We start from the raw sequence: 23,801 nt of genomic DNA, 5'->3' as shown, positions 1-23,801 counted from the left end.
TATCAGAACCCTCAAGATTGTATTCTGACTTTTTATCTTTTAACCAAATTTATCATAATTATATAACAAAAATAAAATTCAAAGAAAATATTCACTAACCATTGTAAAGAAAACAAAACCAGAGTTTCTATTTATTTCTTTTAGCATACGTATCCCAGCATCTAGTCCAGCAGTAGATAAAACAAAAGTTCAACAATATAAAGAAAATTAAACTTCAACTGAAACATTAAATGCAAGTCCGCCGTGGAGTGCGTATGAGCGACAGAAACGAAGGACCCTGCCAATTTGGATGAAGAAGAAAGCTCAATATGACAATATAAACACTTGACAACTTTTGATCATTTCACTTTGATTTCTCTCTGCTTGTCTAAACCAGCTGGACTCCGTGTGGACAAAGAACCTGACAACACCATAAGGCACAGTGGCACAAACTGCTCTGATTCTCAGGCTCAAAAATTAAAATCTAACCACATTTCATGAAAACATATTCTAAATGAAAACACTTTTTTATTACCCCCCAGGTTTTACAGTCTTCACAGAAGAATGATGAATAATTTTTTAGATGGACAAAGGATCAACATTCAGTCTGTGCCTAACGGAAGAAGACTGTCTTAGATGCAATAATGCCTGAAAACTGGTTGACTAATCACTAAGGAATAATGTTTACTTAGGTTTGCTACACATAACATAGCTACGGTGGGAAAGGTTGAGTTCAGCTCTGTTTCACATTCCACTAGTGCAGTATCTGAAATCTGACACTGTCATTGACTTGACTCCTGGGACATGTTGATAACTGATGTTTACAAAACAAGTAGTGAGAAAGGATAACAGGATTTCAGACATAAAAAAATAATATTATTATTGTATTATTATATTATATTTATTATAATCAATAACAAATTAATTAATATTGATACCCCCTCCCCACCTGACGAAAAGAGTAGATTCCAATCCTCGAAATGTTGTGTTACATCTTTTGTAACATATAACGATGGCAAATGTGCGAAATCCTGTTATCCTTTCAAACCTTTTACCGTCAATAACAAACTTCAAACAAACACGTGGTGAGAGCACGCCAAGGCCTTCCTCTTGTCTCTTTATCACTACTTTTACGATACTCCACACTTAGTCACACATTATAAATTGTAATATTCTGCTCACAATGTATTACTGAACACAAATGAAAGCAACAAGACCTGTGACAATGATCAAATATTGAATTGAATTGCGGCACTAGCGTTTATTATTTAATCTGATTTATATAATATCAATGAGTGTTCAGTTTTTATTAAAATTTTATATTGCCAATTCATTATCACTCTAAGCTATAAATAATAAGTCCGACTATAAGGTAGAAAACTCAAGCCGTAGATTCCAGCTGATTTAATAAAGTACGTAAAAGAGATAGTATGTTTTAAAAATTATATAAGTTTGCAAAGAGGAAATATCACAAGTTTAATCTCAGTAATATCACAGAAGATCCATCATGAAGTACCAACAATATGTAATTTTTGAAAAAAAAAAACTATGCTAAAAATGTAAAATTTAATATTTTAAAGAATGTTTTATATTAATTTACATTAAAATACAAATTCTCTCTGTTAAACATGTTAGTACTGCATAAACACCGCTGATCAACCATTAGCAGTAACAACAGTTAACATGCTTCAATATTTTTATTTTATTTCACATTGTATAGCCTATCTCAGATTGTTGTATGACACTATAACAATTTTTGTAAATATTAGTGTTTAGTCAGGACATTTCCACATAATTATTTTTTCCAACACCTGTAATAAGTTAATGGTGATTCAAAACATTTCTGTTTTTATAAATTATTACTCTAAACTTCTTACATTCATAAACAATACCAAACGATTATGGGTAACAAATATATTTGTTATGAATTTTTTTTAACTTTTTAACAGCGTTCAGAATTTTCCTGGGTGACAGAGCGATATTTGCCTTTGTGCAGAGGTTCACTAAATTGTTTATAGATTGCACATAAAATCCTTAAACCCTAGAGTGTTGTATATTTTGCAGATTGTGAATCTGGCACGAACAAGAATTTTTGAATTAATTTTTTGTAACAGTTACTGTTTAAGCCAAAGAAAAAAGTTTGCTTTTCAAAAGCAAATGACCATAACAAATATTTTTTTTAAATTTTAAATTAAACCCATTATATAAAAAAGGAGTAAAATTCCTTTCTTTCCATAGAAACATTTTGCTTTTAGAAATGATCTTTTTATTTTTTTTTACTACATAAAAAACACGCATTGAAACGCATGTGCGTTTTGTTTCAATCCCTGTAAATATCCCGAATTTTTCCATACATAATAAATTTAAGTACATTCCCACACGCTGGACACTCTGATTTACTATAAAAAATATGTTTACCATGGACGATACGTTTACCATGGACAATACATTTACTATGGACGATATATTTACTCTTAACAAATAAGTCTGTAATGAGACAGTAGAACTCACCAAAACCGTCGGCACAGAGAGACACTACGGTGCCTGTCAGTGCTCCGACTGCTGTAGTCAGCTGCAGCAACATGGCCTGGAACAATCCCCCAAATATTCAAACTTTGGTTTTATGTGAACATATTTATTTTTGTAATTTCACATGTCTTAAAAATGAGTTTTCGAAATTTCGAAAATTTATATAGACCGAATTGTATGTTTAATCCTTGAAGTGCTACACCATTTCTGTAAATCACTGTAAATCAGACATATGCAAACTTTTTAATCCCCTACCTGAATGGATGGAATCTCAGAACAGATTGCAGCTGTGATGCCATGAAGAGAAAGCTAATAAGATGGCAGCTGTACCATGCTTTTAAAATAATTGATAAATTCTTAAATTAGAAGTATCAATGGAATATTGGCACTCGTTATATAAGCATTTATACCACTGTTTTGACGCAATTGTAATTCCCAAACTATGTACAAATACAGTTAATTGTCTATTGTTTATTGCACAATACAGTGTCAGGCAGTTTCAGAGCCCACTTGTAAGTTATTAAGAAAAAGTTATTGGATAAAAACTACTATTCAATAGATTGTTATTTCTGTCCTGGAAATACTTGTGATACATATCCCATTAGGGTTGAAACGATTTTCATTAAAAGTAATTCATGTTATTTTAAAATAACCATGGAATGAAACTGTAGAAAAAATTTCTCTCGTTTAGCAATCATAACAGTCTACAATGTATTTATTAAATAAATTTTATCATAAGACATTGTCAATTAAAAGTGAGCTGACAGTATACACCGATATGGTATGATTCACATGTACAATACTAGAAACAAAATTAATATGGCAGCTGTTCGTCAAACTTGCAATTTTTCTGTAAAAAAAAAAAAACAGTATAAATAGAACCTACATTATTTTGAACTTGCTACCTGAAGAAACAAAATAATTGAAAAATAATAACTCATTAAAAGCTAAGCTGAAATGATATCTGACTAAACTTTTGTTGTATTCCTTTTCCAAGTTCTAAAAAATTCACAATAGGTTTTACCGAAATGAAAAAAACTATTAAAAGCTATTTCATTAAATAAACACGATTTATTTAAATATTATAAAATATAATTAGGTTAATCTGGTATTATGTTAATTTGACCTGTAGCAATGATTGCATTCTTAATTTTGACAACATCCATGAACACTGTGTGTACTGTATACAGGGTGATTCATGAAGTTCTCCCCCCACTTCTACAGCACATTGTACTAGTAAAAAATAATGAAAAAATGTTATATAAACATAAGGTCCCGAAAACGCTTCGTTAGCGAGTTACAGCTAGCGAAAGATTTCGCCTGAATTCCTGGGTAAAGAGTAAAATAAAGCCATACTGAACTTTTGGAAAGGTTAATTAAGTAAGAAATATCGTGGATTCTTATGTATTTTTACCTGATAAAGCTAATAAAATAGGTTTCAGAACTGTACCTGTAGTAGTTTTTGAGGGATTCAGGGTTAAATGCAAAAAATTGGGGCACGAAACAATGTTTTTTTTTTTTTTAAGTTTGATGTACAATAACTTTGTTAAAATTGGTAATAAGTACATAAAATCAACAGACATTAATTGTAGAGAATTTAATTCTGAGAAAATTGATTATAATCAAAGTCTAAAATAAAACAGAAATAAGTACCAAAAAATCGATTTTATTCAGTATAATACATTATTAGTTTTAAGCAAAATTAATCAGGTTGGGCCAACCGTACGCACCTTTTTTATAATAGATGTTCGAAATGAGGCCATCATTATCAATACATTTTGCAGCACGTTTGTGTATTGCTTTTGTTGCGTTTCTTAAATTTTTCAGGACTTCCCTGTATCTGCACAGCCGAATCCATAATACGGGCAATTAATTCATCACGAGAATTCACTTTTGTCTTGTATACAATGTCTTTCATCCATCCTCAGATGCAATAATCCAATGGAGATAGATCTGGTGATCTTGGTGGCCAAGGGTGAGGCCCTCCACGACCAATCCAGTGTCCAGGAAATTGATGATTTAAGTAAGCAGAAACGGCACGTGAAAAGTGGGGAGGTGCTCCGTCATGCTGGAAGTACAAATTTTGTCTGAGATGTAAAGGAACATTCTCTAACAGCTGCGGCAACTCTTCTTGAAGGAAATGCATATAGAACTCAGCATTTAGGCGTCCAGGTAATATGAAAGGTCCAATCAGCCGATTGTGCAAAAGGCCACACCAGACATTGACGCTAAATCGGTGTTGAAAGTTCTGTTCCACTACCTCATGTGGATTTTCTTTCTGCCCATGAGTGTTCATTGTGCAAGTTATTGACACTATCCCGAGTGAATTGCGCCTCATCCGTTAAACAAAAATACGCTTGTAGAGTTGATTATTAATATTCAAAAAGTTGCAAAACTCCAAGCGAAGCGGACCATCCCCTAGCTATAGATGTTGAACCTTTTGTTTATGAAACGGAATAAAAATTTGTTTTCGATTAAGTGACCTCCACACACCGTTGACTGCGAAAACTCCTATCCGCCTAGAAATACGTCGTGTACTTACACCTGGACTGCGATGAACAGCATTAATAACAATATCATCATCAAGTTGGGACAGCTCGTTCATAATTGGTTCTAGTACTTGGTAGTGATCTTGTTTCCCGAAGAGTACAAAAAGTTCCTGAAAATTGTTTTGGTATCTGGAAATCCTCTATTAGGGTAACGTAGTTCATATTCTTCTACAGCAGCTCTAGCATTTACCATTACAGTAACCCAAAATAAAAACCATATCAGCGTATTCCTCTGATGTAAATAAGTAAGACATTTTTTCGCTGAATAAAAACAATCGAATTATAACTCACAGAAAAATTGCATTTTAATAACACGATTCACAGAACCCGATCTCCTGCTGTAGCTTGCAAAACACCACTAATACACAGTTCTAACGTAACAGTACAGAATACCATTGTTGATCAGCTGTTTATTCTTGCGTTACCAACTTAGAAAATTAATAAAACAAAAAACTGCATTTCGATGATTAGTAAACAATAATGGGAAAATGTTTGCTTCATTTATTTTCGAACATTTGATGTAAATTTTTATTAAAAAAAAAAATACAACGTAATAAAACATGATATTTTTATTTACAAACAAATTTATTTAACAGTTAATCTTGTTTTTCTTCAAAATTTATCTCATCATTAAGAAACAAACATTTTGTTTTTGTTTTATTTTTAACTAAATACCGTACGGTATTTCTTTACAGCTAGTAACATATTATACTGAATTAAATCTATTTTTTGGTACTTATTTCTGTTTTATTTTAGACTTTGATTATATCAATTTTCTCAGAATTAAATTCTCTACAATTGATGTCTGTTGATTTTATGTATTTATTACCAATTTAACAAAGTTATTGTACATCAAACTTAAAAAAACATTGTTTCGTGCCCCAATTTTTGCATTTAAACCCTGAATCCCTCAAAAACTACTACAGGTACAGTTCTGAAACCTATTTTATATTAGCTTTATCAGGTAAAAATACATAAGAATCCACGATATTTCTTACTTAATTAACCTTTCCAAAAGTTCAGTATGGCTTTATTTTACTCTTTACCCAGGAATTCAGGCGAAATCTTTCGCTAGCTGTAACTCGCTAACGAAGCGTTTTCGGACCTATGTTTTATATAACATTTTTTCATTATTTTTACTAGTACAATGTGCTGTAGAAGTGGGGGGAGAACTTCATGAATCACCCTGTAATAATGAATAAAGTTGCTTCTGATTCAGTAACATTTAAAAAGTGTTTTAGGATTTTAGACTTTTTTGTAAAACTTTTAGTTTAAAACAAATTTGCAAAAAACATATCTTAATTTTTTTAGGTAGCAAAAAATTGATATTGTACAGAAAAATGAAAGGTTTAGGGAAAAAGTTACTGTAAAATAACTTTCCATAAATTTTATAGCATACATAATGGCTTGTTATGTTTGACTAATGTTTTTACTATTCAAATTCGAATTTACTGTCTGTGTAATACAGACAATTTTATTTTTTAAATGCTGGATTATGATAACATATTTTGTATTTAACATTTCTTTAATATTCTACACAGTCATTTAGGCAAATTAATGTAATGAATGAGTAGTCTCATACCAGTCTCTGTGTATAGGTATGATAATTCTAATTCTGAGCAATCTGTAGTATGAATATTGTACTACAGATTTATATATTGCTCAGGTATTTATACACATGTAATGAAACAGACATCAAATTTATTATACAAAACTTTCCACAGAACTGGTTTTTTTCCCAGTGCTGACAACAGCCTAGAGAGAGAGAAGAGTTACGAGCAAATTTTATACTTTTCAATACAGCAACTATGGAATATACGAGGTGTGATCAAAAAGTTCCAGGACTTTTTATATACTATGGAAATGCAATGTCTCACAGCGATGCGGTTGGCAGCATTGTATTCCCTGACTCAACAGTAACACAGCTGTGTTTGCAGATCAATCATAACATCACTGAAAGTAACATTAGCACAGTTTGTTTGAGATTAGTTTTATAGTTTGGCTATTTTTTTGTTTAATGAAAATGAATGTGAAAGAAGAGCAACGCGTTTGTGTGAAGTTTTGTGTGAAACTGAACAAAACGTTTTCCGAAACCTTTTTGATGTAACAAGAGGCTTTTGGTGAAGAATGTCTAAGCCGATCACGCTGCCATCAGTGGTTCAAGAGGTTTAAAGATGGCCGAACATCCACAGACGACGATGCTCATTCCGGACGCCCCTCAACGTCAATCAATGATGACAATGTTGCTAAAGTGAACGCTCTCGTACGATCAGACCGTTGACTAACAATCCGTGAAATGGCAGAAGAGTGTTACATTTCATTTGGGTCATGTCAGGAAATTTTAACTGAAAAACTTCAAATGCGTCGTGTTGCAGCAAAGTTTGTGCCAAAACTGTTGACTGAAGACCAAAAACAACACCGAATTCATGTTTCTGAGGAACTTCTTCAAAAGGCAAATGACGACGAAAGCTTCTTGGATCATGTCATTACGGGAGACGAGACATGGGTTTTTGGTTACGATGTGAAAACAAAAGCCCAATCATCACAATGGACATCAAAAGGCTCTCCAAGACCCAAGAAAGCAAGTCAAGTCAAATCAAATGTGAAGGTCATGCTTATGGTTTTCTTTGACTGTAAAGGTGTCGTCTACTATAAATTCCTTCCACAAGGTCAAACAATTAATCGTTTTGTTTATCTTGAAACCCTCAGAAAATTGCGTAATGCTGTGAGAAGAAAGAGACCTGAGCTGTGGCAAAGTGGTGATTGGGTCCTTCACCATGACAATGCTCCTGTTCACTCTGCATTAGTTATCCGTGACTTTTGTGTAAAAAATGCAATGACTGTCATTCCTCAGCCCCCCTATTCACCTGACCTGACTCCAGCAGACTTCTTTCTCTTCCCGAAGCTCAAGAGACCCCTGAGACCCCTGAAAGGACGAAGATTTCAAACAGTTGACAAAATTAAAGAAAAAACGACGGAGCTGCTAAACACCTTTACAAAAGAAGAGTTTTCTGGGGCCTTTGGTCAGTGGAAACACCGGTGGGAAAAGTGTGTAGCTTCCCAAGGGGAGTACTTTGAAGGAGACAAATTCGAATATATATATATATATATATATATATATATATATATATATATATATCCAGTATTCTTTTGCAGCTGATGAGAAATGTCCATCAGAGCAAAAGTCATTTATACGGACATTCCCCAGTATCCTCAGGAAGTTGGAAATGTTTAGAAATATACATAGAAAATTGCATTAATTGTTTTTAAATATTCATTTAACTGTTGTAGAATTTTAATATCTTTAAAAGTGATAAAACATCAGGTTCATCAAAATAATTCCTTTTTAATTTAGTATACGATGGAAAAAGTATTATATATATACATAAATAAATAAATATGCTTTATCTAGTGGTTCACCAAGGATATTCCTTTTAAATTTGGTATATACAGGAAAAAGTATTATAGAATGATTACCAACATTCATAAATATTCCTTTTCTAATAAATGTGTGTTTATGTAGAGGGTGGGAATGTGAGGATGCCGTTATTTAAGTAACACATATTGTGGGTGTGTTTTTATTTTACAATGCAAGGAATTGTAAATACGTATTACTGTATAACAATTTCATTAGAACAATAGTTACAGCACACCATTGTAATATTGTATGCAATTATACACATTAGTTGTTTTGTACTCTAACAACAAACTTTTGTAACAATTATGTATGAGGTGCCATTTGTTCGGAACTGTACCACTTAAATCAATAATAATGTATAATTTACGATCATTATCATCAACAATATTGATAAGATAAAACAATGTGCTGCTACATTGTAAAGGTGAGTGACTCAAACACAATTTATGCAGCACGGCGAAGATTTGCAACTGAACTGACGTTTCCACTAATAATCTTATCTACAGCTTTCAATTCAAGTGATGATTAGCCCAATTTAACTTTTAAATCTAGTTTAATTAATTAGTTTTTGCCTTGTACCTATTATGAAATAAAACATCAATATTTTGCTTTAACATCCCTCCTGAAAATGTAAAGATAGACAATGATCAAACAAACTATTGATTTCAAATTACATTATATAGTTATATTTGTAAATATGCTGGCCATTTTTGCAAGTAATGTGCCCAGGTTTATATGACTAAGTACAATTAACAAACATGAATTGCATGGTCTGTAGCATAATAAAACTGCAGTATCAGTAGAGAACACATTAAATAAGAACTTATATTGAGAATAGCATTAATAAATATAACATCGTATAGAATAGAACAGTATAAATCAAAACCATCTTAAACAATAACTTTAATGCTAACAAAAGTTATATTAATTAATAAATATATATTTTTTTTTATTTATTTATCAAAGTAAAACCCAATGAAGAAAGTGAAAAGTTACCATAATCTTGATAAAAACCTAAAAAATACCATTGAAGAAAGCCATGTAATAGTTATTTTACAGAATGTATGTAAAATTATAAAAGATTTTCAATTTGAACAAGCAATTGATTATAGTACATTGGTCCCAAGAATTTAAATTATTTACAAAGAATAGACTTACTTTTGACCATCAGAAATTTCTATAAAATATATAGAGTATTATAGAATAAACTATCTTACCATACCAATAGATATATCCTAATAAACATGTAATTACTGTACCAATTCACATGAAAATATATACATCTAATCCATAAGAGGTACATTAATAAATTAATGAGAAATAATTCCTTTGACTAAAAAGATTTCTCTAATTTGGTTTAGAGATAAACCAAATAATAACCAAATAAAAATGATAATCATTTTTTGGTTTAGTATAAATAATATAAAATGTGTGCTACAACTTAACATTAAAACCATATTTAGAACATAGACTCTTTACACTATTTCATAAAAACAAAGTTTCACTCATTGGGCTAAAAAAAATTGCTTTTACAGTAAAATATTCTTGTGACAGAGAATATACAAGAATGTCAAATATACAACCGAATGTAAGAATTAAAGAACATAAAGACAATATGAACAAATTGTTATTGGAATATTTTAAGGTAGTAACATCTATTTTGTTGTGCTTCTAACTTGGTACAGGATTCTGGGATGTTCAAGTTTTCCAGGGGTATAATTTAATAATACTAATTTTTTCCACCATTGAAATTTCTCAAGCCAGTTTAGGTACTTTGGATTATCCAGAGGCCACTCTGTCCCTATCTGCTAATTGTTATTAGACAGGGTTGCTACAGGAGTCCAATAATGAAATTCCCTGACTTTTCCCTGATTTCCAGACCAAATTTTTCATTTTTCCCTGACTTTTTCGACGCAATCCCCAGGGTTTTTGGCAATTAATGGGTGGAAAAAAGCGGTGTTGAGGCTAACAGGGTGGCAAATATAAAAAAGCAAAAAATAAAGTGAACACAGTTTAATACGTACAAAAAGATTGACTTAAATGATCTTTTACAACACAGAAGTAAAATACTTTAGAACACTGCACCATAAGTAATTAGTAGCACATAGAAATTACAGAGCTAAAGAAGGTACATCACTTAAACATCAACTTTTAAAATCACAAAATTGTCAGGTAGGCGAGTCTGTTGCACCGGCCGAGCCGCCTCGGCTGCCTGCTTCATGCGCCGCGTCGTCTGCAGGCTTAGACTCGGCGCGGCGGCAGTAAGTTTATTTGTGTAAAGGGATTTTATATTTTTCCCTGACCAACTTCGAAATTCCCTGACTTGAGACCGGATTCCCTGACTTTTCCCTGATTTCCAGTCCTGTTTTTTTCCCCTGACTTTTCCCTGATTTCCCTGACCTGTAGCATCCCTGTTAGACTATATTATTTGAATTCGTCGGTATTAAACTGACTCCCTTTAGATTAAACTGACAATCAATTAGGTATTCTTTAATCCATAAAATCCAAAAACTGTGAAGTGTTGTTAAAAGTTAAATGTTTCAGATATTATTCCATCATTTAACTACAGGATTAAATACGATCCACCGAATGGCTTTTCCGAGGTCAGATCATGTTGGACAATCTGGCAAGTGATATGATGTCAGGAAAGTACCGTGCAGGCTTCAGTGGCGCCTTTGGTGTCACCTTGTGCTTTTAATGAAGAAAGTCAAACTTCCCTTGAGATAATACCCTAATTCGAGCTAAGATCACGTGAGCGCTCCCAAATATTAGCTTTAACTTTAGTACTACTAGTAACATATTTATGATAACCTAATCTAAACTTATGTATATTGCGAAACGACAAGTATTAGATAGCGACAGACTGGTTTCCGGTTAATACCAAAGTACCCCAGTTTATTATGACTAGAGGAGAGTTATATAGACGGGTGATACTGATCAATCAAAACATAAAACATCTACAAAAGTCTTCAGATGATAAATTTCTAAAATTATTGGTCAACAATCGCTGAACCAGCAGGAGTATAACAAATAGACAACTTGCCACATATTCTGATATACTTTAACATATAAAAACCAAGTATTCTTCAATTTTTATAAAAAGTAGAGTTACTGACCTTCTTGCGACTGCATCCAGACTGTATAAGAATAGCAAAGTCTCCGATCTCATGAGGAACTTCATGTAGGAGAATAGTTACAGTTGTTATTATCCCGATATTTCGACCTGCCAGGTATGAAGCACCAATGGCCAGACCATCCGTAAAATTGTGAGTGAAGTCGGCTGCTAGATTCAGATATCCCGCCACCTTGATATCTTCTGTTAACACAACAATACTGTAATAGTACACACAGTGGGAGTACGCTATACCAACAGGTTTAAAGTTTGTTACCGAATGAAGGAACCTTTGACAGGATAACAGGACTTGAGACATTTGCCATCGTTATATGTTACAATAGGTATAACACAATGTTTTGAGGATTGGAATCTATCAACATTGCTGTAATGTTCACAAAAAGTCAATAGAGTCTGTTCTTTCCAATAATGTAGTTTTTTTAGGTCCCTGGTAAGAAAATTCTTCCAAAAATAGTCACCTCCGGATAATACCAAAGTACTCTAATTCTCTTGAATCAAATCAATTTCATTAACCCGGCATCGGGTGCATCACAGAGTTTTCCTCCGGGTTGATATATTTTAGTTGTCAATAACTAGTATACTGCGGGTTGTGACCTTGTTATTTGTGTTACTTCACGAGCCTCCTTCCTGGAAGAGATTGGCACAACCCCCACCCACATCGCCTCACTAGCACCAGTATTGTTCCAGAATTAGTAAAGGACCGGAGTTTTTCTTTGTGTGCGCACGTTCACGTTATGAGTTACCGGAGTATATATCCGTGAGCGCCCGTTCAAGTACTTAGAATTGTGAGTTTTATCTTGTGTTTTAGTTTTTGTTTATGATTTATTTTTTATTGTGTTCTATTTGAAGTGTGAGTAACTATTAAAAACATTTTAAAAATTAAACATAAATTGTGAAAATGGACTCAACTGAACGTTCTAGGATATCACGATTGTTAGATAGTGTGGAAAGAGAGGAAGAACATGACCGTGTCAGGCCTACTGGTGCATTTGTCAGGGAATTATTTTCAAACAGTGATGAAGAGGATGTGGGTATTATTGATGTAGAACTCAGTGATGCTGATATTGATGAAGAAATTGAACTCCAATACGATGAAGAATCAATTCCATCAACTGAAAATTTTGTAATAAATGATGACGATTTCAATGACCTACAAGCATTACCCTTGGCAAAACATATGAATGATAACATATTATCTAGAATCACTGGAAAACTTGCTTACATCAGTAAAGGACGTGATATGTTATGGAATGTAGAACCTGAGAGACAAGTGCGTACACCCAACAGACATATTTTGAGAATGTGGATGGGTTGTGTAAGTAGATCTGCAAAAATTATCCAAACCCCAATTCAAGTGTGGCAAAAAAAAAATATTTACGGATGAAATTATAAACTCAATAGTAGAAAACACGAATATTTGGATTGAAAAGAACAAAGATAAATTTATTAGAGAAAGAGATGTAAAGCCAACAACTGTTCAAGAAATAAAAGCTACCATCGGTATTGTGTATATGGCTGGCGTAATGAAAAATCCTCATCGAATTCTAGAAGACCTCTGGGGTCAAGATGGAACTGGAATTGAATTTTTTCGATGTATGATGTCCATCAAAGATTTAAGTTTTTGCTTAGAGCGATGCGTTTTGATGATGTTATGACACGACAAGACCGAGAACAACTAGACAACCTGGCTGCTATTAGAGATTTGTTTGACCAGTTCATAGTGAACTGCCAAGAAAGTTTTGAAGTAAGCGAATTCATTACAATTGATGAAATGTTAGAATCATTTCGGGGGCGATGTCAATTTCGCATTTATATGAAGAACAAGCCTGTGAAATATGGGACAAAAATCTACGCTTTAGTTTGTGCAAAAACATTTTATACATACAATCTTGAAGTTTATGCTGCAAAACAACCAGAAGGTCCATATCAAGTTGGCAACTCAGGAAAAGAAGTTGTAATTCGTCTTGCAGAACCACTATCTGTCACAGGACGTAATATCACAACAGACAATTTCTTCACGTCTATTGCCCTATGTTATGAACTGCTGAATGATCATCGGTCGACACTAGTTGGAACTTTAAGAAAAAATAAACGAGAAGTTCCTAGTGTGTTTCTTGATGTAAAACCTCGACCAGTAGGATCCTCAAGCTTTGGATACAGAAAGGAATGCACAATTGCCTCTTATAAGGCAAAAAGAAACAATGATGTTATCCTCAACTTGTCACCTATGCACAAAGACGATGCGGTTGACTTGAACCATGATTCGCTAACTTTTGGAAAACCCGAAATTATTTTGTTCTATAATTCAAGTAAAGGAGGAGTGGATACAGTGGATAACTACAAAGAAAGCTACAGTACAGCAAGAATAACCAGACGTTGGCCAATGAGACTATTTTATTCAATGCTTGACATTAGAGCACTCAATACATTCATCATCTTAAAAAAGAACCTTGACAATCCAACCATGAAAAGGAGAAATTTTATCAAAGATCTGTCAAAAAGTTTATGCATGGAATATGCTCAATCAAGGCTATCAGTCCGAAGTCTTCCTTTGAACACAAAACAGAGAATCTATCAAATAATGAACATCCAACCAGAACAGCAACGTCATCGACCTCCAACAGAAGATGGAATTACTTCAGGAAGGTGCGTTATTTGTGGATGGCGGAAGAATCGTCCATCAAAGACTAGATGCAACAAATGTCACCTCTTCATGTGTCGTGAACACTCTGCACCTGCCTCATGTGTCCAATGCCTATCATCTGAAGATGTTACTGAAGAAATGCAAGTGAGCACTGACGATGACATTCATTGATGTTTATGTTTTCGTAACCAATATTTGACACTGGAAAGACAATGTTAAGTTTCCATTTACACTGTAATTCTTTACACTTATTTAATTTATATTTAATTATAAGAAAGTGATGTTTACAAAGTCTTTCTTGTTAAAATGATTTAAATATTGCAACATTTAGGTATATTTATTTCTTCTATAAATTGTATAATTTTTATGTATAAAACTATTGTAACTTACACATTGTACACTCCAATAAATTATAATATAACATGTTGCTTTCATATTTTTCCTAGAGAATTTGTAGTAGTTATATCTTGAAACATATATGATTAAATAAATAAATATATATATACGTCACGTTCTTTGAGACTAGGATTTAATTTGTAATTTTCAAAAATGTACTCGTTTCAATACTCAGTTTCATTGTACCTATTGTCTACTTTGAATTTACTTGTGTTATATAAGACGATAATGAAAAATCGATGAATAAGTAATAACGTCAATAGTTAAATAACATAAAGTTGTAAATTTTATATCTACAGTTTAAAGCCTAAAATATGCATATAAGAGTAAAAATTTATAAGTGCTTCTCAAAATTGAAATAAAAGATGTAATAGATCATTTAGCTGCATTATTTTGACACCTGGAGAAAAACTCCGTGAGCGCCCGTTCACGTCTTGAATTTGAAGCGCCCGACGCCGGGTTAAAATATAATAACTTTATAGCTTATAATTAATCATGCAAATGAGAAAACATTTAGGCTAAGTATTTATTCTTTGAATTATTACACTAAATGACTTTTATTCTTCTCAACAGCTTTCAAAACTGTATGCTATCTGTCAATATTTACTATATTTTTACTCAATTGTGTTGGTTGAGAACCAAATAATGAATACCAGTAATATTAACATTTTGGTATACAATAAGGATTAGAAAATATGCACCAAGTGTTCACAATAAAATAGTATATTACATTATGGTTGCCATCACAAAGAGAGAGAGTATATAATTATGCTATTTAGTCAGCAAAGCTAAAAACCAATTATTTCAATATATTTCTGATTTTCTTTTAACAAAGGTTCTTATATATAATGGCTGCAGTATAATAAGTGGCCACTTCCACCATCGATCAATATTCGTGATAATGAAATCAAAATGTTGAACCGAATTGCATTAGTTGTATTCCCAATTACAGTAGTCTATAGTTCAGCTGTTTTTATATCTAATAAAAAAGTAAGACTATAATGATGAATAAAAGGTTTTCTACGTTATATGTATTCATAAAATTTAACACCAAAACAGTGTAACATTTAGTTACTATTTACTATTTTGAAGGATAAATGTTATCTGACAGCTTATTTTTCTCAATGGTCAAAGCCATTTTAAACAGAACCACAGATTAGATAACACATAAACAAATAAATAGGGTAACATCAGCAATAACAAGAATAACAACGAATACATAAATTAAATAAACAATGGAACATTTTAACCATTCAATTGATAATCCTACAGCATGTGTTCTAATTTCAAAATATATAAAACAGCTTTTCCTGTTACAGATCTAATTTCGAAAGACTTGGTGGCGGTCAATGTGAAAGTGACATCACAGCAATCGCTAAAAGAGGTTACCATAGTCCAGCCTACTTCCCCAACCCTTCAACAACCTGCCCACCATTAGAAGTAGAAAGGCTACTACTGCAGCGCTACAGAGAGAGAGTTGTAGCCCTCATTCTCGGCTGTGGCTGCAATGCTCATCAAACCTACTGGGGAAGCACAAGCATAAATCCAAGAGATGAAGAACTCCTGCAATTTAGGTTCTATAATGATTTAGTTCTAGAAAATAGAGGGTACATTCCCACCTTTATTACTAGAACAAGACAAGAAGTCCTGGATATAATCTTATCCACAGAACTCAAAAATATAAACATTGCAAGGTGGGACGTTTCGCAGGAGGCCTCACTTTCGGACCACTTAGGTTCGACATAGAGGTGATAGGGGAGATAAACGTGACCCACAGGGTCCCTAAATCCACCAATTGGAGGGGATACCTAGCCGAAGAGTTGGAGGAAATAGAACCCTACCAGTAAAATGAACTTGATTTAGAAAGGTCTGCTCAATTAGTTGAACAAGCTATAACAAAGTCCTACGAGAAAAACTGTCCTCTCAGACAAAACAGGCTGAAAAAAGATGTGCCTTGGTGGACTGGGAGGCTAGAGACACTAAGAAATAAAGCTTGGAAATTACTAAAATGGACAAAAAGGACAGATGACTGGATCCCTTATTTAAACACCTAAACTGAATATAAAAAAGAAATAAGGAAAAATAAAAGAAGAACCTGGAGGAATTAAAATATATAAACAGTCTATCAGAGGCAGCCATGCTTTGAAAAATTCTCTAATCTACTCACACTAACCCAATAGGGTCCTTAGTAAAGGCCAACAGTGACCTTACAAAGAACAGGAAGGAGACCTTAGAACTGCTCTTGGAAACACACTTTCTGGGGGGTCACGTGACTCGTAATAAGGATACTTATTCTCTAGATCCAGTCGGGAAGTTGCTAAAGCCAGACAGCGGTCTAAAAGATTGTTCACACACGAAAGAATTAAATGGGCAATGAGATCCTTTAAGCCATTTAAATCCCCTGGAGTGGATGAAATTTGTCCAGCCCTTCTTCAAGAATGGTTGGAAATCTTATTAAATACTCTAATTATTCTGTTTAGAAGCAGTTACGCCTTATGATATATTCCAAAAAACTGGAGGACGGCACTGGTGGTGTTCGTGCAGAAAAAAGATAGGGATCCGACTCAACCCAACTCGTACAGACCCATAAGCCTAACTTCCTTTATGGTGAATACTATGGAAAAAATAATAAATAGATACATTAGGGATGAAAAAGGTTTACCAGTACACCCATTTAGTCTTACACAAACACGCTTATGCTCTTCACAGCTTAGAGGAAGCGGTGGAGAACACCTTCAATGAAAAAGAAGCCCTAGTCTGCGTTTTCATGGACATTGAAAGGGCTTTCGACCGAGTTGAATATCAATCCATGGAGGCTGCTATGAAACGATTTGGAGTTCCCTTGGATGCAGTCAAGTGGACAGTAGCCCTCCTAAAAAGCAGATAAGTGAAGGCATAGAACGGAGACGAATCTGTCACCATCACGGCCTGGAAAGGCTGCCCACAGGGAGGAGTTTTTTCTCCACTCCTGTGGGCGATGGTGGTTGATGATCTTCTAAATAAAGGAGAGAAGAGGGGATTAAAACTACTATGTTATGCGGACTACCTAGTGCTTATGGTGAAAGGAAAATACAAAGGCACGGTGGAACACCTAATTTAAGATGAATTAAATTTCATATGCAACCGGTGTCATGGGGAAGGTCTTAGGATCAACCCATCAAAAACAAATATGATAACCTTTACTAGGAAAATAAAGTTCCAGCTTGCACAAGCTGTCCTGGAAGGAATCAGAATAAAACAATCAAAGGAAGTGAAATATCTGGGTATAGTCCTGAATAAGAGGCTGACTTGGAACTTACATATTGAGAACGTAATATCTAAAGCGACAATGGCCCTTGGGGCCTGTAAGAGACTCTTTGGATTTACATGGGGATTGAAACCCAAAATGATTTACTGGATTTATGAAATATAGTAAAACCGATAGTCACATATGTTGCTTTAGTATGGTGGCCAAAAGTAGATCAAACAGCTGCTAAGAGGCTACAGTCTTCAAAGACTAGCTTGCGTAAGCATTACAGGAGCGATGAGCTCCTGCCCAACACTGGCAATTGAAGCTGTCCTGCAATACACTCCTCTGGGGAAAGAGATGATGAGGACATCCGCTCTAAGCGCAATGAAGCTTCTAGGAACAAAGGTAATAAATACTACCTCCTTAGAAGGTCATATGAAGATAATGCAGGAATTTCTTGAGGCTGAAATACTAACCAATGTGTCAGAAGCAATGGTTAAGAAATACTCCTTTGAAAAACCATATACTATCTCTATCAATGGAAGGGAAAAATGGATTAAAAAGGAGGCCTACCATACAAAAGGAGTCCTGATGTTTTACACAGATGGTTCATGCCTTGACTTTAGGGCAGGATACTGAATATACGGACCAGGCGCTAACATAGCAGTGCCCCTGGGAAAACATGCTATGGTCTTCCAAGCGGAAGTCATGGCAATAGAATCATGCACCAAAAGACAAATGAGGACAAAAGGAGCAAAATACCTGATACTATCTGAAAGCCAGACTGCACTAAAGGCTCTTGATACCTGTTCGTTTGACTCGAAAGCAGTCTGGGAATGTAAGAATGCTCTAGCTGAGCTGGCTACGAATAACAGAATAACACTTGATTGGGTGCCAGACCATGAGCGCATTCATGGAAATGAAAAAGCAAACATCCTCGCCAAAAAAGGGAGCGGAGTCCATAATGGGAATATATATAATGGTGGGCCTGAGCCAGGTTGTGGGATAGCCTTCTCCAACAACAAAGCTCTTGTAAAAGATTGGGAAAAGAGGATGAGAAATATCAATTGGAATAGAGCCTGAGGATTAATACAATCAAAAATATTTATCTCTCCTTATACTAAAGGCAGCTCTCCTAGATCAGAGTAAGGAGGATATAAGACTGATATAAGGGATATTGACAGGACATGGCTCCCTAAGGAAACATCTTATAAGGGTGGGCCTTAGCCAGACTGACGAATGTAGACTCTGCGGAGAAGAGGAATCAGCAGAGTATATTTGGTTAAATTGTCCTGCCATATCAAAAATTTGGAAAAGATTCCTGGGAGCATATCTCCCCAGCCCCAAGAACATCAGAGAACAGAAGCCCTCAAATCTGATCAGCTTCTATAAAAGCCTCAGATTCTGAGGACGCAAATATAAGTAAAGGAGGCGCAAAGTAGGACTAAGGACCAGGACTAACCGTCTTTTTCCCACAGGATAAAAAAAACCACAATCGGATGATGATTATCGAATGATAAGGAATCAACGTGTTTATGATCATACAAAGGACTGAAAGCAAAATGTCGCACCAAATAACGTAATAGATATTTCAAAGAACTATATGGTTTTGCCAGTTTTCAATCTTAGAAATGAATGTATAAATATTAATATAATTTACAAATTAAAATATAATATATAATTACAACAAAACAATAAATTTACTTATCTTATTTATTTTTAAGGATAAACTTAACTGCATGTGAAACAAAGGAGACACGTATGTCACTGTTCTTGCTGCCATTAGTCAATAACGAAACACATGATTTTTACTTTGAATAAATTTTGAACTATGATGTGAAATTGATTAAGTTTTAGGGTTTTAAAATGTTCATAGAGAGAAACTATATTTTAACATGTAAAAGAAACTAATTTTTTTCATTAAATTGTATATAATAGTCAATTGCTAGTCTCGAATGATTCAATTGTGTTTATCCAAATAATAATTCGATATTACAATTTATTTAACTTATCATATGATTACAACTTACTAGTTATAGTAATTTTAATATAAACAATAATCTACAAGAAGTAACTAATATTCTGAGACTTTGAAAATGACGATGAATATGAGGAAAATATGCAAGATATTTCTCACAAGTGACGAGATATTTGTTTAAGTACTTTCAACATGTGGGTTTGGCTCCTGGTAACACATGGGAATAATTCTTTCCTCCATTTCACACAAAAGCAGTTACTTATTAATATCAAGCTGAGCAAGTTATACATATTGCAAAGTTTCATTGATATTTATGTCTAGGCCATAGTTGGTTATGTTGTTTTGTAATGTTATTGTAGAATTTGTGTATTTAAAATGGTTAAAGTACGAGATTCTTCTTGTTACAGTAATTTATTATAACTTATTGTTTACAATTTTTACAAACATCGAAGTTGGATAATATATTAAATTGTTCGATAATAGCAATCGGATAACAAGTGTAGGCTGCTTATCCCCATATTCTGCAAGATGATCGGCAATGCACTCACTACTTCTGAGACCAGTTTTTAAAGATTTCTTTATTTATCAAAACATTTTAAGCCAATATTTGCATATTCAACGTCAATGTTCTTGTTGTTGTCACTAATCTTTTCCTACATAAATGAAATAACAAGCTGGTAATGACGTCACCAGCAACAGATGGTAATGATATCACTAGTCTGAATAAAGAAAGCTGGCAGTAATTAATAATGAATATCTATAGGTGAAATATCATATTTAATAGAATCAATATTTAAAATCGATAATCATCATATGTTGGTGGCCGCTTATTGTACTGTAACCATGTTGTGTTTGTTCTGACTTTTCTTGAAGTGAAACACTATTTCGTTTTCACCTTTAATTCTAGTTCTCAACTCCTCACTACAAACTGGACACTTTGGATTTAAAGGAGCAAGGTCATTATCTTGTAACCATTTAAAACATTGTTTAATGATTAAAAATACTTTTTGAGACGGAAATTATAAGATTAAAGGGCGACCTGGCAAATCACGAATTTGACGTTATCAACGCATTCTGCTCATCCTCCTGAACAAAATATATACGGTTTTAGAGGGTGCAAATGACAAATAACATGATTTTACAGGGTATATACATAAATAGTTAAGTTCTTAATGTTTTAATGTTCTGTTTGTGTGCTGTGTCTGGATATCTGTAAATATTATCTGCAGCTGGGGCTGATAGCGTATCTGTTATCTGAGAGCTCTGGGGCAGAAGTCAGAGATAACGTGTAGTGTAGGTTGGATCGAGTGAGTGCATGACATGGATCAACCATCCACTAGTTCGACCAATCGTATTGAACTGGTGTGTCGTAAATATTATCTGCGGCTGGGACTGATATCGTATCTCTTATCTGAACGCTCCGGGGCAGAAGTCAGTGCTTCACTAGATATTGTGTACTGTAGTTTGGATCGAGTGAGTGCGTGACGATCATGGATCAACCATCCACTAGTTCAACCAATCGTAGTGAATTGGTGTGTCGGAGTGTTTTGTTGGACATGTTAAGAGTTTACGTTTCAACCGAAACGAGAATATTTAGTTTCTGTACATTTTGTGGAACACACTAATGGTAAGTGTTCTCTATTAATGTCCATTTATATTAGGAGTATTCATGATTTATAAAGATTTTTATACTGTACATAATTGCCTTTCCATTACAATTCAATTTATATTTCTGATCAGCCCCTCTAGAATTTGATATTTTACTGACAATAGGTACTATCTTGAGGAATGTTTTTCTTTCGTTGACATCAGCGCAGGGCAGCCGAAGCCCGCACTGGCGGCCGAAGGCACTCGTCTCATCTCGATAACAACTAATTAATTTGTAGCTCGAAATTTAAGAAAAACATTGTTCATTTGGATCAAAATTCTGCTCATTTCAGTATTATTTTTCATTATTCGACGCAAAGATGGTGCCGCATCCGATGACATCATCACGAGGTTGAATCATGGTCACAAAAGGTCACGTGATGCCTGATGTGGATGTAGAATATGGAAATATTGCTCCGTGCTTGAACAGTTGTTCCATTTTTTATGTTCTAGAACTTTGTTATTTCTCATTTCCACCTTGTCAAACCTGATATTGTTTAGTTCTGTAGGATGATTCCAATAAGTTAATAACGCCAAACTCGTATTTTGCCGCTCCGGCCGTTAATGTGACAATTACCTTTGGAACAATAATTGCATGTTCATTGGTACTGTTCTTGACGATTTCGTTAGCCTACTCAGTATGTAAATGAAGTAAAACCAGCTGGCAATAATTAATTATAAATATCTATAGCTTAATTTTTTTTTAAAAGGAGAAGCCGATCCCCTTTTAAGCCTTATTCTGCCCGTCCTCATGGGCCACTGGCCTGTGCGAGGATCTTATCAAACAGAATAAGGAGGAGAGTCGATACAGTACAAGGTCGATGGTACTGATAAAAAGTGCAATGGTCACAGACAGGATTCGAACTTGCGCTATCTCTAACTCAGACCCAAAGTCCAACGTCTTAGACCACTCGGCCATCGGCACTCCCAATCAAATATATGTTGTATTTAATACCGATATTTTCACTATTTCTAATTGATAATCATGATTCGATTGTGGTGGTGGCCATTTATTATACTGCAGCCAGCTATACTTAATTAGTGACACAGAAGGATAATCAGATCATATTATCATTAGATTATAGATGACTAGGCTTAGTACAGTTACATTTTCTGTCAAACTTAATAACTTACCGTGAATTTCTACTTCCATCTTTTCTTTGGTGGTACCTTTTGGTGTACTTCCATCACCATCTTGAGCTAATTTACGAGAACTATCTTCATCTTCTTCACTTTCACAATCACTGACTTTATCTTTTTTGTTTGGAACTGCTTTTTCTGTCACTGAGCTGTGTGAATGCCCATGTCCTCCTTTCACAAGCCGAACAAACTTTTCAACAACTAAAAATGTGAGAATACCACACAGAACCCAAAGACCAACACTCATATCATGACCATGCCCTCCGTGTTCATGCGAATTTGAATGAGAGTGTGAATGGACAGATTCATCAGAATCATCCTTTTCATGAGAGTGTGGTGCAAGTGCATGTGGTATTAGATGTAAGAAAGCATCTCCAAGTAATCCTCCAGATGCAAAACTGAGCAACAATTTTAGAAGTGGTTCTTTTTCCTTGCTGTTGTCCAATGGTACTAAAAATAAAATGAAAAAAGGTGCAGCACTTATCAACAAAGTTGACCCAAGAGCTTCAATCCACAAACTAAACACATCTCTAGTTTCATTACTCGATTCACTGTCACTAGAATGTTGTGATTTCACATTTGCCTGTTTTGAGTATTTGAAAGATGGAGGTTCCTTTATTTCATGATCATGAGAATGCCCATGACCAGACATGTGACCGTCTTCGTGTGAATGACCATGTCCCCCACAAAGATATGGAAAATTGAAAAATATTAAGAAAATTAAAATTCCTAATAAAACCCTATTCAAAAACTGTTTACGAAAACTTATGTTGTGCTCAGAAGGCGTCATTACTACAAAGTTTGTAAAAACTAAAGATTAAGATTTTAATCGGTGACAAAGGTAAAATGCTACACAAAATGTTTAGTTTCGAAAATCCAGTTAAAATTAATTCACTGAAGAAGAAAACACTAATTTTAACACATCACTTTTAATCGCCAACACCGCCAACTTTAGGTTATATCAGTCTTCCGCTTCCAGTTTGTGTGGGAAACTGGGAATGGATGAATCAGTGTTTATTGTTGTAAAAAAAGGCAACTACCAGCTGATACTTACAACCTCCTGCAGATTATGTACATTTGGAAAATATAGATTTAGTCACAAAAATAATTGCTGTTGGGATCGCTTAATTACAATCTTGTCATATAACGGCTTTTTTCA

At 34.2% G+C, this 23,801-nt stretch overlaps 1 protein-coding gene across 1 annotated transcript in view; it reads right to left on the bottom strand.

Annotated features, from left to right (window-relative positions):
• The window catches only part of LOC124364386 (protein catecholamines up-like), a 28,523-nt gene extending 4,843 nt beyond the window's left edge, over positions 1-23,680 (bottom strand). Inside the window, exons 1-3 of the mRNA XM_046819800.1 lie at positions 22,637-23,680; positions 11,592-11,791; positions 2,491-2,566 (exon numbers count right to left, since the gene is read on the bottom strand). Of these exons, the coding sequence (XP_046675756.1) occupies positions 2,491-2,566; positions 11,592-11,791; positions 22,637-23,432 (1,072 nt within the window). The 5' untranslated portion in view covers positions 23,433-23,680. The remainder of the gene's footprint in view (positions 1-2,490; positions 2,567-11,591; positions 11,792-22,636) is intronic.
• Between the last annotated feature and the right edge of the window lie 121 nt (positions 23,681-23,801).

Source organism: Homalodisca vitripennis, chromosome 6 (assembly GCF_021130785.1).
Source record: "Homalodisca vitripennis isolate AUS2020 chromosome 6, UT_GWSS_2.1, whole genome shotgun sequence".
Taxonomy (NCBI): Eukaryota; Metazoa; Arthropoda; class Insecta; order Hemiptera; family Cicadellidae; genus Homalodisca; species Homalodisca vitripennis.
The sequence above is the reverse complement of the archived record's forward strand: the minus strand, read 5'-3'. Positions and strand labels throughout refer to the sequence as shown.